This window comes from Onychostoma macrolepis, chromosome 09, assembly GCF_012432095.1.
Source record: "Onychostoma macrolepis isolate SWU-2019 chromosome 09, ASM1243209v1, whole genome shotgun sequence".
Taxonomy (NCBI): domain Eukaryota; kingdom Metazoa; phylum Chordata; class Actinopteri; order Cypriniformes; family Cyprinidae; genus Onychostoma; species Onychostoma macrolepis.
In genome coordinates this window covers 25,159,627-25,176,378 of record NC_081163.1, presented here as the reverse complement: position 1 = coordinate 25,176,378, position 16,752 = coordinate 25,159,627, and the positions used below count along the sequence as shown (strand labels likewise).

General features: G+C 36.0%; 1 protein-coding gene across 4 annotated transcripts in view; it reads right to left on the bottom strand.

Moving 5' to 3' along the window:
* kalrna (kalirin RhoGEF kinase a) overlaps positions 1-16,752 on the bottom strand; it is a 259,304-nt gene that overhangs the window by 87,266 nt on the left and 155,286 nt on the right. For all 4 annotated transcript variants that reach the window (XM_058786373.1, XM_058786375.1, XM_058786377.1 and 1 more), the window contains 5 exons: positions 15,461-15,635; positions 14,792-14,987; positions 7,846-8,012; positions 5,480-5,599; positions 1,718-1,936 (listed from right to left, as the gene is read on the bottom strand). In XM_058786373.1, the coding sequence (XP_058642356.1) occupies positions 1,718-1,936; positions 5,480-5,599; positions 7,846-8,012; positions 14,792-14,987; positions 15,461-15,635 (877 nt within the window). The remainder of the gene's footprint in view (positions 1-1,717; positions 1,937-5,479; positions 5,600-7,845; positions 8,013-14,791; positions 14,988-15,460; positions 15,636-16,752) is intronic.

Here is a 16,752-nt window from a genome sequence, read left to right as displayed (position 1 = left end):
AAGAACACATTGTCCAAACATATCGTTTGCCAAGCCATGCTATTTTTAATTTTTTCAGGAAATAAAAGACAACTTGGAACCCTCAACTAGGAGTCACGCAATATCAGGTCTATCAAAACTTCTAGCAAACCTTCATTTTTTTGGCCTCCGGTTCTTTTCAACGTACTGTGGCTTCTTTATTTCTTTATTCTTTATTTGCGACTATGCTAATTGACGCTGCGTTTGGTACATTGCGTTGGTCGATATGTAAATGAGATGTTGCGTCTGTGTTCTTTAATTTGCGCGTTGTTAGTAAATCACCCGCAGAAATTTCCACACTCATCTGCACTATTTTGGAATTGCACTCTCGTACTAATTTGCCCTGTTTAGTAAAACTGGCCCTTAATTGCATGTTATTTACAATTACATTAAAATGTATTATAGCTAAAATTTATGTGAAATCAAATAAGTTGAACTTTACTGAAATGCCTACTTTAGTAGGACTTCAGTGCATCTACATTGTACATTTGTAATTGCATAATTGCATTGTCTGATTAAGGTGTAAGGCCAAAAGGTATGAATAATCATTTAAAATGCATAAAGCTAAAATAATAATCGGTAACACTTTATTTTAGGGTCTCTTAACTAGTTGCTTATTAGCATGCATATTACTACAATATTAGCCATTTATTAGTACTAATTAAGCACATATTAATGCCTTATTCTATATGACCTTATTCTACATCCCTATTCCTACCCAATACCTAAAATTAACAACTACCTTACTAACTATTAATAAGCAGCCAATTAGGAATTTATTGAGGGAAAAGTCATAGTTAATAGTGAATAAGTGTTCCCTATTCTAAAGTGTTACCAAATAATCTAATGTGACTAAACTTGCATACCATGTACTTAAATATATTTACATGACATACTTACATTACTTATATTACATATTATGTAATGACAATGATGAAGATTTACAGTGGTGGCCAAAATGATTAGAACACTAGTATTTTCACCAGCTAAAAAGTTATTTTAAGTCAGTTATTTATATCTTTTGTTGTAGTGTGTCAGTAGCAAATTTACATTTCATTTTGCCATTAATTGTAATAATCATGTGAGATTTTTGTCTGACAACAGCCAGTGCTCCACACAGAGATCTAATCTCATCATCATCCAGTCCATCTGGAATGCCATGAAGAAACAGAACAAACTGAGACAGACTAAATCCAGAAGAACTGTGGTAACGTCTCCAAGATGCTTCAGGAAACCTATCTGCAAAGCTATAGTACTGTTTTAGGCACTTGTGTAAAAATAATGAAGCATCTTGGAGATGTTGCCACAGTTCTTCCGGATATTTCCTACTGACACACTACAGCAAAAGATAGAAATAACTGACTTAAAATCATTTTTTAGCTGGTGAAAATACTAGTGTTCTAATAATTTTGGCCACCACTGTATATTACATATAAAATATATTACATTTAAATATAATATCAAATAATATGCTACAGTTAAAATTCTAATCAAGTACTTTACACGTGCTTTACACTACAAGTGCACATTCAACACAATAAAGCATGCATTTTTTCACATTGGTAATGTGCCACTGAAACTAATCTTGGGACACCTGGCTGTCTTTTGTTGTACTGTAAGTCTTCTAGGGTTGTATCAGCCATGGTGAAGTGATGCAGAAGCCAGGAGGATCAGCTGATATGTGTGTGTTTCTCAGCACCTGTTCTGACGTCTTGTAGAAGGCCACGGAGGCGTTGACCAGCTTGAGTCTGTCTTCCATCTTCAGCATGAGCTGTTGCCAGTGTACTGCCACCTTCTCAGCACAGCTGCGGATGGCCTCAGGGTCAAAGTGTCCAGCCTGTAACATGATCTCTGCCTTCTGCTGCACCTGCAGTGCGCTCTGATGAGTCTTCTGAAGAGAGTTGGCGTGGAACAAAGACTACAGGGAGAGAAGAGAGAGAGAGAACAGCAAGTTAAATATACCTTAGCCCGGAGGTCGACAGCAAAATCAACAAACAGTAACTATGGCACTAACCAAACCACTATCATACAGTGGTGGTCCGTAATGAAGTTTTTTTGCATACATTTAGATAAAGTATCTGTACTTTATCAGTTTTTTTTTGGGGGGGGGGGGGTAACTTTTACCAAACAAAACAAAATATTGTACTTTCCACTGTATTACATTTACAGTTTTTACCAATTTCAGAACCTTGAAGTCATTTTTAAAAACTCTAGACACAAAAGTCAAAACAGTCATTATGGCTGTCCAATGTTCAAAACTTTGCATGTTGCATACATACGTATCTTTAAAGAAGCCTTGCATTTGCAGAATTATTGGTTCAAATAACTAATTTATCATGAAATATCATAGAAACATTACTTTAGTTTTTTTTTTTTTTACAGTTTTTTACAATAATGTTTGCACTATTAACAGAACCTTAATGTGATTTTTTTTCAAAACTGTAGACACATAATTCACAACTGATGATCAAAATGCACGTTTTTCAAAACACTTTTCAAAATCACTGGTTCAAAATGACAACTTAACATCAAAGTATTACTATTTCAAAATGCAACTTACGCATTACATCTGAATAGAGTGTTTATTCATTTCATTATAATGATCTAATTATCAATTGCTACAACTGCTCAAAGTGCTACGTAACTGTTGCATTACTCTTAAAGCATATGGAAAATTATGAAAAACATTACGTAAGTGAAGCAACTGAGGACAGAGTATGTTCAGGTATGATCAGTTTCAAGATGCCTGTTGTTGGGAGAAAAAAAAAGGTGATAGAGCTGGAAGCTGATGAAAACCATTCATATTTTTGGATGAGGCAGGCTTTAACCCTGCCAAGAGATGGAGGAGAGGTTGAGAGCCCAGCGGTTGAGAGGGACCCAGAACGATGTTCTCTGTGGGGCCCGACCACCCCCCACTGAATGTGATTTTGACTGAGAGAAATCACAGTTTCAGGCTCATCCACAGTTTATCACCTTGTACCCCCATACTCCCGTTTCCTTACTGTAACCTGACTGAGGAGTTTTTTTCTCCACATGGAGGTGGAAGGTTCACAATAGGCTCCTCACTAATAAGCCACTCTTCTCCAGGCCATGGATGCTGTGTGCAATGGCATCACAGGAGGAGACCAATGTCAGGCCTGTATTTGCCATGCAGGAAGATTTTTTCCAAGATCTTCAGCTAATGAAAACATCCATTATGATGTGGATAAGAATCTGTGGCCAAATTCACAAGACAGGGTTGATAAAAACAACTCCAGTTTACATTTTACTGTAGGCCTACTGTAGTTTTATCTTTATTATTATTATTATTTTTTTTTTTTGGAAAAACCTGTTGTGAGTTGATTATTTCATCAATAATTTTCTAATTTTGTTTAATGATTCCAGTGTCTGTACTTTTCTCTCTAGTCTATTACAATGATGTGTGAATGTGTAGAACCATAATGAAAGCTGCATAATATGTTTTGAAAAACTATATTTAATGATTGTACTAACAACTACACATTGCAACTATGGGTATCTTGTGTGTTGGGTGATGTAAAGTAATGTTCCTATGATATTTCATAATAAATGACTATTTTGAACCAATGCTTCTGCAAATGCAAGGCTTCTTTAAAGATATGAACGCAATATGCAAAGTTATGAACATTGGACAGCCTGTGTTATACAAATAATGACTGTTTTGAGTTTTGTGTCTAGAGTTTTGAAAATTGACATGAAGGTTATGTTATTAGTGCAAAAATGATTGTAAAAAACTGTAACCCAAATGCTGGGTTCAGCTTGTTGGGTCATTTTATTGGGTTGTTTTTAATATTTTTACCCAGGTGCTGGGTAGTTTTTCTGTAACTAAGTTGCTGGGTCACTTTTAATGCTGGGTTATTTTTTTCTGCCCAACCGCTGGGTTGAGCCTGTCTCTGGCGAAACAACCCAGCTGCTGAGTTACAGTCAGAGCACGGGCTTTCTGAGTCCACTACAGGAGAGAGCGGTTCTCAGCGCTGCCGATTTGGTGCACTTCTTCAGCGAAATAAAGGTTACATTTTATTGTTGACAGTTGAATACACTTAAATTAAAATGCTACTTTTAAATGTTTTTTTTTTATTTCTAAAATGCTTGTTGAACGAATTTAAATGTACGTAATATTGTAAATTATGCTGTATTCACCCAAATAAATTAAATTTGTCTTGTATTTTGTCCATGTGTTCTTGCTTAATAATAAATGTTCATCTTTTGATTATTGCTGTTGCCTCTAGTAATTCTGTGTGTGATAACCTTTTTTAATTTTTTATTTCTAGCCAATTAAGGCAGCAATACAATCATTTTTTATACAATAGTTGACATAAATAAAATTGAATTAACTCTTTAATCACAAGCATTAAAGGAGACAGATAATTAAAAGTAAACAACTATTAGAGTATATCATTTGAGCATCTTTTATGGGACATCATCCAGCGGCCCTCCTACTCCAGACCGCTGACAGCTTTAGGTTTTCTACAGTCAAACGCTGGCCTGTGTTTTGTCTGCTGGCATTATCATGATGAAGGAAAATATAAATCTAACTTTAATAGTCAGCTATGGACATTTACTAGCAGAGTTGCGCAGGTAGAACCTCGTCCAAAGCAGGAAATAGAGACCGCTGCCAAGTCCTGTGATAAATGACATGACTACTGTACTGAGAGACAGACTGATAGCAGAAAGCATGAGTCATTCCTTTGCTTTGCTTGAAAAAATCTTAACACTAAAACTGTTGAGAGTGAATATTGTCTGCCAGAATCTGCCCTTATATCACCAAGTTTATACAGTGCTCTCAAAAGAAAAAGCCGTGAATTGCAGTAAAAACAGCGGAGCGGCTCTAGACTGTCTGTGGGTCATAAATCCTTCAGGAGAATGTTATGATCCCTGAGTGAAATTTTATGAATGGACAATTCCTGCTGGATCTGTTTAGAATATCCTCAGAGTAATCACTTCCATACATCCCTCAGTGTTAAACTGTATGCTGAGAGCATGGAGTAGGAAGGTTTTTGACTAAAACTGAAGAGAGGAGATGTGATATTATAATATATCAACATAAAATGCAGGCACATTTTATGTTGATAGATGCTGATATGTAAATGTGAATGTGATTTCTGAACATTTTAGACTCCATAGATGGTTTTTTTGGACTGGCGAGGGATTTTTTGTGCATTTTTGAGTATGTCTACAGCATGTCAAACTACTCCTGTTTTTCTTTTTCCTTTATATGACCTTTAAAAAAGAACAAGAGAGATTGAAAGAGAGAGAGAGAGAGAAAGAGATGGGGGAATGGACATTACTCATCTATGTAAAGGTCAGGGCTGAAGTACTGTTACTATAGATGTCTCACAGATAAAAGTTGTACAAAAATGTTCAGAATGTACAAAGAGAGAAACAGAGATAGTGAGGGATAGAGCCTGTGTGTGTGTGTGTGTGTGTGTGTGTGTGTGTTTACCTCTATCGCGAGTTGGAACTGTTCGTGTTCTCTCTGTAGTTGTTCGGCCTCTGACAGTGAACTTGCGTTCGCCATACTGGCATCCAACATAGACTCACCATTACGAATCCAACCCAGAACCTAAACAACACACAATACAACACACACAACTTTAGCACTGAAACACAGCACACAATATAAATATGACCTTATTCAATACATCTTCAATAAATCTTTGTTAAAAATAATTACACTTAAGCATACTTTTAAAAAGAGTACTTAGTACGGAAATAATATACTTTAAATAATAAAATATACTAAGAATATACTTGCATGTGAATTACAGTAAATGTAATCAATAAAATTAAAATGTATTACAGTTTACATTTAAATTAAATGCAATGAGCTGAACATGTTTTTTTGACCCACCTAAGTAGGACTTAAGTACATGTACAAGTACAAGTAAGTCTTTATATACAATTGCATCATTATTACATTGAATTTCTCTGAAATACGGCTGTGTACTGCTGAATGTACTGAAAAACATTTAAGGTTAACTAAATATATTTTAACGTCAATTTAAACATATTTGTAATTGCGCATTTGTAATGATGAAGTTGCAATTTGGTATATTTAAAATATATAAACTTTAAATATAATGTCAAATAACACACTACACACTACTTTGCATAAAGTACATTCTTAAAGTACTTCGCATGTAGTATTTTCTAATCCATCCATCTATCTATCTATCTATCTATCTATCTATCTATCTATCTATCTATCTATCTATCTATCTATCTATCTATCTATCTATCTATCTATCTATCTATCTGTCTATCTATCTGTCTGTCTGTCTGTCTGTCTGTCTATCTATCTGATCTTCGTATCTTCAAGCGGTCAGTCTTGAATATCTGAATATGTCGCTCTCAGTGTGGACTGATATCCCGAGGAGATTGAGCAGAACTCATAACTCTCTCTGCTCATTTCTCTCCATTAGCGCTCGTGTAGTGGCAGACATTTTAAGGCTGTCCCTGGTGACAGCACTTTGGTCCTCTGATTGAGATTAGCTTTGAGAGCCACACTGAATCTCTCTCTATTGATTATCAATCAGAGGAACCGCCAGTGACAGAGCCAACAGAGAGTCACACGAGAGCCCAGCACTATGATACATCAAGAGTGTGAGAGAGGAGAGAGCAACCTCAGACAACCAATATTTTGTTATTTTTGATGAATGGATCAGTGAGGGTGAGTCCTCTTTAAAGAGCTGTGGCATTCTGGGTAAAGGGAAAACACACATACACTACTGTCCAAAAGTGTGGGGTCAGTACGATTGATTATGTATGTATATGTGTACAGTATGTATTTATTTATTAAGCAAGGGGCAGATTAAACTGATTAAAAGTGACAGTAAAGACTTGTTACTTTAAATGAGTATTTACAAAAAAATTACAAATAAATGCTGTTTTTGAACTTTCTATTCATTAAATAATCCTGAAAGAGTATCATGATTTCAACAAGCATGTTCAATCAATCAATCAATCAATCAATCAATCAATCAATCAATCAATCAATCAATCAATCAATCAATCAATCAATCAATCAATCAATCAATCAATCAATCAATCAATCAATCAATCATTTAAAAACTGAGCACTAATTCAGCTTTCCCATCATTGGAATAAATTAAATTGCAAAATATATTAAAATAGAAAACAGTTATTTTACACATACATGTGTATTTTGGATGTTTTCCATCCACTAGTCTGGAAGAAAATAGCAAAAATCTCAAAATATCCAGCTAAATAATTATAATAATAATTAAAAAAAAATAACTATAAAAAAATACTTAACATTTATGTTCATACATTTAAGAATTACTGTAGCAGTTTTGCATTGGACAAAACTTTGTATACTTTATGGTTGTGTTACCCAACCCTGGTCCTGGAGCACCAGCAAAAATTCACATTTCAAATGTCTCTCTTATCTAAGACACACATTTCAGGTCTTGGAGTCGCTACCAATCAGGGTTGGGAAACACTGCTACAGTATATATTATGGACAGTATGCTAAATGGAATATATCTTTGGGGAATCATTTCAGCTGTGGCTCTGAACATCTGCCTGATCTTTATCCCAAGACTGCACTAAGAATATGAAGAAAACAGAACAATAAATATAACTTTGAGTAGCCAAACAGCAGGAAACATTTTTCATTGATAAAGTTTCACTTTTGGCCCTGAGATGGATAAGCAGATGGACAAATAGACTGGAGAGCTGGAGAATGTATATAGTGAGTTGCTATAGAAGTTACTGACTGTGTATGACTTCTGTCTCATTTCTAAAGTTTATGATGAGCCACTAAGTTGAGTATTCTGTGTGTGTTACCTGTTTAACCTCAGCCTGTAGGTGGCGCAGCTGCACACACTGCTCCAGGCGTTTCTGTGTGTGTTCAGCACTCACATCCAGTTCATGCTGTTTCTCATTAAGAAACTCCAACAGCTCCTGAACTTGAGTGGCCAGATCCACCTCCTTCTCACCGGTCAACTCAATACCTGCATATCACACACAAATACACACTTCTATTTATATTCCTGCAGAATCATTGTCTGAAAGAACACGTTTACAGCTCATCACCATTGGGTGGCAGTATGGAAGCTAGTTCAAATCCACTACAAAACAGCTCTCCTCATTCAGAACTACTTCACTATATCATAGATTCACATTCAAGGCAAATTTAATCTAGGAATAATGTACAGTCAGCAAAATAAAACTCAAAATGTGTGAAGTGATAGAGGGATGTGAGGATAACCTAGAACAAAAATATACAGTTTAGTTAATACATATACATCTAAAAACATATTTGTTCATGGAATGCTGCAACTGATCATTTAGAATCAAGTGTACCAGGCAATGAACAACAAATTATTAAATATATGATCAGAGTTAAATGTGCATAAATATTATTAAAAATAAACAATCAATCAAATACATACATACATACATACATACATAAATACTCACTCCATTGTCTGAACATAGTTTTCTTAATCTAACTTTTTGTTGTTGTATTTTGCTCTTCTTTCTTTAGATATTGATGTAAAATATGAACTGGCTTACTACTACTACTACTACTACTACTACTACCTATTACTATTGCTACTACTACTAATTCGACTACTACTATTATTATTTATTTATATTTAAATTATTATTATTATTATTATTATTTTTAAGACAGAGTAGGCTAATTATTTTTTTTTTATTTATTCCCCATATAGTTCACTGAAAGAATAATCCAAATGAATTAATTTGCTACATTTTTATTGATTTTTAAGTTTAAATTTGCAATTTCTAATAATACTTCTTACTAGAACTAAAGTTGAAGTTATCAGAAATGAATGGATGAATGAATGAAAGATTGAATGAACACATACATACATAGATACATACTCTATTGTCTGAACATGGTCTCATTTTTCTTAGAGTGCCCCTATTATGGGTTATGAAAGTCCCCAACAACAGGTTGACATGCATGCAAGGTCAAAAAACACTTTCATTTTCTAATAATATGCATTTATTTTTACCTTATTTGCTCAGTGTTTGTAAGCCCAAACGATTCGCTCAACGATTAATTTTTCCAAACCCCTCCTTTGCGTGGGGTTACGCTAATCTGCAGTGATTGGCCTGTATAAAAGCAGTAATGCCTGATAAAGCAGTGTTTGTAAGCTCAGTGCTGCTTTGTGTACAGCCGTTACCAGGGAAACCGCTGTTTTTACCGCTCCAAAAGCGGCACCTAGTGGCAAAGAATGAATTTGCATTTTCATTCAGACCAACACGAAAAGACCAACAAGTGGGCGGGCAATATGCTAATATTTCATGTTGACGTCAACATGAAACGGCTTGGGATTCGTTTTAAAAATGTCTCGTTTCAATGATTCAGAGTCGACTCTTTCTTTTCAGAGACAATAACTTTATACACTGTGCACTTTCAGATTTAAAACTTTGCAGGATGTTTTAATTCACTTAGAGCTCTGTTACACACCGCATAAAAGGTCATTTTCAAAAAATCCATAATAGGGGCATTTTAATATATATATTTTGCTTTCTTTTATTTAGATATCGAGGTAAAATATGAATTGGCTAATTCTTATTATTATAATTACTACTACTACTACTACTAATCAATCAATCAATCAATCAATCAATCAATCAATCAATCAATCAGTCTGTCTGTCTGTCTGTCTATCTATCTATTTGACAGAATAGGCTAATTAGTTTTATTTTTCATATACTTCACTAAAAGAATAATTCAAATATATTAATTGACTGAATTTGATTTCTAATTATATTTTTAATTTCTAATAATACTTCTTACTAGAACTACAGTTGGGAAATTTAGTTTAAGTAATTAAGAATGAATGAATGACTGACTGAATGAATCACAGTTGATAAATCACAACTGATATGCATATAGAGCATCCAGTAAAGCTTAATTCGGTGATTGTAATTGTTGTCCCAGCAGCAGAATCAGACACACCCATCGGACACACAGGCATGTGTGAGAGATTGTCACAGTAATGTCTGGAACAGACGGCGTCCAAAGCCTGGACAGAAGAGCGTGTCCTAAGCCAAGACCCATATGTGAGAGAGAGGGGGGTGAGAGTTGGGTCAGCAGTTTGAGGAGAGGAAGTCTGTTTCCAGTGTTAAAAATATCTGTGAGACACAGTGCTGAAAGTCGGGACGGTATGAAGATAAGCATAGAGAGGAAGAGAAATGTGGGTTAAAGACAGACACAGCTGAAAAAAGGGGTGACATTTGGTCCAATTTCATTTCAACTCAGTTCTTTACATTTAAATGAAAGCTGTACTGAGCATCATTAGTGCCGCCCATGTGACTGCGGACCGGTGATCACAGCACAGAGGAGACTAATCCTATTGGTTGATCTCGCTGTGTTTCTGTGGACCACCATATATCAATGATGCACTGCCACCTGACACTTCCTCTGTGCATCTCTCCTCTCTATCTGTATCTCTCTCCTCTGTATCCATATCTCCATCAGATCAAACCCGATCTCATCAGAGTTCATGAGTATTGCACGAGTGTGTGATTTCATATAGATTTGGATGATCTGACTTGTGTGAAAGCATATGAATTTTAGGTAAAACCTCACCATGAAGGTCTACCCCTAAACCTAACCCTCAGGAGGTGTGAGCAGATTTGCACAAAAACTTGCAAATGAACATGCACAATTTTGTAACCAATTCACGAAAAGTTAAATTCAAACTGTCATGAGACTGTGTTGATCAAATCACTGTAGACTGATTTGAAACCACTAATCTAATAAAACTATTTATATTTATATTTATGCCTACAATGATAAATGAAATAAAGGTATTTTCAGCATATCGGCTGTTTATTAGTACCATTAGGACCATATTTCACAGTAGATCCTTTAATTCTACTCCATATCTACAGTATCTCACAGAAGTGAGTACATCCCTCACATTTTTGTAAATATTTTATTATATCTTTTCATGTGACAACACTGAAGAAATGACACTTTGCTACAATGTAAAGTAGTGAGTGTACAGCTTGTATAACAGTGTAAATTTGCTGTCCCCTCAAAATAACTCAACACACAGCCATTAATGTCTAAACCGCTGGCCAGAAAAGTGAGTACACTCCTAAGTGAAAATGTCCAAATTGGGCCTAATTAGCCATTTTCTCTCCCCGGTTAGGGCTGCAACAAACGATTATTTTGATAATCGGTTAATCTAACGATTATTAGAACGGTTAATCGACTAATAGTCGATTATTTCACTGATTAATCAGTAGACTTTGATTGATTATTCAGCTTTTGCAATTAGTTAAAATATTAAGTTATACATATTCTAACATAAATAAAGGTCACTTCAGCTTTAGAAAAGCTTATTATGTAATGTACAATTATTATATAATTAATTGGTAACACTTTACAATAAGGTTGATTGGTTAACATTAGTTAACATGAACTAAGAATGAACAATACTTAAGTTAATCTTGGTTAGTGTTAATTTCAGCATTCACTAATGCATTAAAAAAAAATCACAAGTTGTGTTTTTTAACATTGGTAAATGCACTGTGAACTAACATGAACAAACAATGAATAACTGTATTTTTATTAACCAACATTAGCAAAGATTAATACATGAATTTAATAAATGTATTGTTCATTGTTCATTCATGTTAATTAATACATTATAATAAGGTATCATTTGTTAACATTAGTTAAAGTGTTACCAATTCATTATACAAATAGATGTATTTGGCACACAAAATGAGATCACAGACAGACACACACACTCTCTCTCACCATTTAAGTTAAGTTAGTGATGTATTGTCAAGTATGGTGACCCATACTCGAAATTAGTGCTCTGCATTTAATCCATCCAAGTGCACACACACAGCAGTGAGTAGTGAACAAATGCGCACACACACACACACACACACACACACAGTGAACACACACCCGGAGCAGTGGGCAGCTATTGCCGGGGAGCAATTAGGAGTTTGGTGCCTTGCTCAAGGGAACCTTAGTCATGGTATCGAAGTACTGTTCATTCACAATCCCCACCTTCAATTCCTGCCGGCGCGAGAATCAAACCAGTAACCTTCAGGTTACAAGCCCAACTCCCTAACCATTAGGCCATGACTACCCCATGTCTCCGCTAATTACATTTAATTAGCTACATGGAAAAGTAACACATCATTCTGCCTAACATCTTCTTTTGTAAGTGATAAGAATCAAAATAAAGGTAAGTGATGAGATGCTTTGGATAAACTATTTTATTCAAAACATAATGTCTTAAAATAGCCTACCTTGTAGGGTTATGATAACCAAAACAGTCCTGAGCTAGATCAAGCTTTGATCTCTGTAAAACAAACTATCACTTTAATTAAAAATGTTTTCCCCCCACTAATAAAAACATTTTATCATTAGCTAGCTCCACACTGGAGAGCTGCTTTATTTCAGAAAATCAAGTTGTAATTCTAACTGAAAGCGACACTGACTCTGGTTTTTCATGTTTAATACCATAAAGCTGCTTGAATTAAGGCTATCTATTGCATAAAGTACTATATAAATAAACATGATGTGACCGGACTTTACTGGAGTAACATTACGTTACTGAACTGCAGAGCTCATGCAAACATCCACATCGTTGTTATCAGACGCATTTTTAACTGCTGCTTTCACACTGCTGTCAGTTGTTGTTGTGTTTAATTTGTTACTGAGAGGAAAGTGCGCAATATATATTTCTATATTCATCAAACGCCGCTCAGGTTCGGGTGTGTCTTCTTCTCTTGAATTGCATCCAGGAGATCTGAATTGCGCTACAGCGCCACACTGGTCGAACCGCAGTATTGCAGGCTCTTGCATTAGGTCATGTGAGATCAAACGATTACTCGACAACAAAAATATTTGTCGACAATTTTTTATTGTCGACGTTGTCGATAATGTCGACTAAATGTTTCAGCCCTATCCCCGGTGTCATGTGACTCGTTAGTGTTACAAGGTCTCAGGTGTGAATGGGGAGCAGGTGTGTTAAATTTGGTGTTATCGCTCTCACTCTCTCATACTGGTCACTGGAAGTTCAACATGGCACCTCATGGCAAAGAACTCTGAGGATCTGAAAAAAAGAATTGTTGCTCTACATAAAGATGGCGTAGGCTATAAGAAGATTGCCAAGACCCTGAAACTGAGCTGCAGCACGGTGGCCAAGACCATACAGCGGTTTAACAGGACAGGTTCCACTCAGAACAGGCCTCGCCATGGTTGAACAAAGAAGTTGAGTGCACATGCTCAGCGTCATATCCAGAGGTTGTGTTTGGGAAATAGACGTATGAGTGCTGCCAGCATTGCTGCAGAGTTTGAAGGGGTGGGGGGTCAGCCTGTCAGTGATCAGACCATACGCCGCACACTGCATCAAATTGGTCTGCATGGCTGTCGTCCCAGCACGCAAACAGTTTGCTGAAGACAAGCAGACTAAGGACATGGATTACTGGAACCATGTCCTGTGGTCTGATGAGACCAAGATAAACTTATTTGGTTCAGATGGTGTCAAGCGTGTGTGGCGGCAACCAGGTGAGGAGTACAAAGACAAGTGTGTCTTGCCTATAGTCAAGCAGAGTGTCATGGTCTGGGGCTGCATGAGTGCTGCCGGCACTGGGGAGCTACAGTTAATTGAGGGAACCATGAATGCCAACATGTACTGTGACCTACTGAGGTTAAGGCAGTGCTGGAAAATAATGGTGGCCACACAAAATATTGACACTTTGGGCCCAATCTGGACATTTTCACTTAGGGGTGTACTCACTTTTGTGGCCAGCGGTTTAGACATTAATGGCTGTGTGTTGAGTTATTTTGAGAGGACAGCAAATTTACTCTGTTATACAAGCTGTACACTCACTACTTTACATTGTAGCAAAGTGTCATTTCTCCAGTGTTGTCACATGAAAAGATATAATAAAATATTTCCAAAAATGTGAGGGGTGTACTCACTTCTGTGAGATACTGTAAACTTAACAACTACCTTAACAACTAACTATTAATAAGCAGCGAATTAGGAGTTTATTGAGGGAAAAGTCACAATTAGTAGTTAGTAGTGAGAATTGGACCTTAAAATAAAGTGTGACCCTTTTTTCTTAAGATCGTTCTTTAGGCCAAAATTCTTGAAAAGAAACTTCTTGAAAATAATCTTCTTTAAAATCAGTGTAAATAACTTAAAGTCAGGATAACCTCCACTTTGTCTCCAATGATAGGCCTATGATGTTTAGAGAATTTATTTCAAATTAATTGTTGTAATTAGGCATTACAGCATAACACTAGCTATATATAATACATTTTACTCTGACTAGGGATGTGCACAAGTGCTCTGAAATCATACCAGTTATCAATAAAAGAAACACTAAACAGTCATGATTAAGTGTGGAGCGCCTTATATATACAGTATATTTTAATAAAATATTTGAGAATGTCCTATAGGAATTTTTACAAATTTTCTTAGGAAGAACTTAGGAAGATTCGTACAAATTTCTTGGAATTTATCTTAAGAAATCCCTTTTAAGAAGATGTTTGTGAATCCAGCCCCTGGGCATTTTTGTGTGGAAAATACATTGGGTGGTCAGTGAACAGACTGTGGTTGGTCTGTGGGCGGTCTGTGGTTGAGAACCTGAGAGTACCAACAAAACAGTACAACAACTTGTGCTATTGAGTTAATGGCTGTCAGTGTCAGTGGCGACTGGACTCTTTTTCATCTTTCTCTCTCTCCCTCTCTCTCTCTCTCTCTCTCACCTGAAGCTTGGACCTCCATGATGTACTGATGCAGGTCTTGACCCTGCTGCATGACCTCGTAGGTCATGTTGTTCATGGCCAGTTTTCTCTCCGCGTGCCGCTGGAGTCTCTGTTCAGCCAGACTGGGTTCTTCTGTGGTAAACTCGTTTACCTGACGAACTAGGTCCTCATTCCACGCGTCTAACTCCGCTGTTACCTGCAGGACAGGCGAGACAATTAAACACTTTGACATTATCACATTATAGTGTACTTTTTACAAGTATACTTAAGTGTGTTTAAAAAAAAAACAAAAAAACATAGTCATATTTCTTTAAGTACAGTTAAGTGGCCCTTTGATTAATATATTATCTGCAAGCACAGTTTTTTTATAACTGTCAGTCTCTCAAACTACTTATATATTTGTTTATATCTGAGTATTTTATGGCTTTAAATTTAAAGTATTTTATATTTACAGTCAATTGTTCTATTGTGTCAATGTCATTATTCACAATGCTTCGTGGGATGAGTATATTTGCTTTTTCTAATGCTCTGATATAGTATTTTTTTATTTCTCTCAGAGTAAGTTGTTTTGGTTCAAGATCAATAACTATTTGTTGATTTTTATTAAACTTCTGGAGAAACTTATTTAAACTAATCTAGCATGCAAACACATGCACACACACTCCTCACCTCAATGGTGTACTGCTCAAAGATGCGCAGTTGCAGGAAGATGTCGAGTTTGATCTTCCTCTCATGGAAGAGCTCCTCCATGTGGCCCTGGGCCTCCTCTAGCTGCTGTAGGACGCCCTCGATGTGAGCGATAGAGCTGGTGTGAGGCATCTTATTACTGCTCATCGCTGAATCTCTGTGTTAAGAGTGTGTGGGTTAGGGGAAACTAGAACCATTACAATTAACTTATTCTAAAGATATATTCTGGCAAAAACACAACTTAATGTTTATAAACATCATATGTACTTACATTTAAATTTTCATTTGGTACAATGCACTTATTGTGTACATACATGTTTTTACATTGTACTTATATTTTTAAAAATACCTATATGTAGTTACATCTGTAATTAATTTCTGTAATTACATTTATAATTACACTGTTGACCCATCCCTTACACCTTAACCCACCAACCTGTCCTCCAACCAATACGCCCGTATAGGTCGTTTGTCCAAATCTCTGAAATACGACCCATCAGAGCGTATACTACAATTGTGCCCCTATGGGCAACAGGTCATTTTCATATTAATGTTTTGTACTCTTTTATCTGCGTTATAGTTCGGGATTCATGTAGCTCGGTTGGTAGAGCATTGTGTTATATAACGATATGTAATTACGTGATCATGCGATCATGGGTTGGATCCCAGAGAACGCATACGCTCATAAAATGTGCACTAAAAATCATGATTTTGCATGATTTCTGTAAGGGTAGGTTTAGGGGTAGGGTTAGGTGTGGTCATTCGTACAAATTAGCCACCTAGTAAAATATGTATGAATTACTGTGAGATCGGTGTAAAAAGTCCACACATTGCATTTAAATAAACATGCATTTTGATTGGTAATGACAGTCATACGTCATATCATGACGACAGATGCAACACGACTGTCATTATTTTTATGTGCGCTAGAGGGCGCTTAACTTTAAAACGTAAATATAGGTTGTAATAAGGCGCTTGCACAAACGGCCTATAGGGTCGACAGGCTCTAACCCACCCTTAAACCTACCCATACCACCAAACCTGTCCCTAACCTTACCCATGTCCCACCTCAATAGCAGCAAAAGTGTTTTGCAATACAATATGACCACAATAAGTACATTGTACTTATTTTTTGATGTAAGTACATAGTAGTTAAGGCCACCTAATATAAAGTGTGACCAGATTTTATTTTAGTATATGCTTTAGTAGGTCATAAAACTGGGTTACAAGTGTTACAGTGTAATTACACAAATAAATACTTATAGGTTAATATT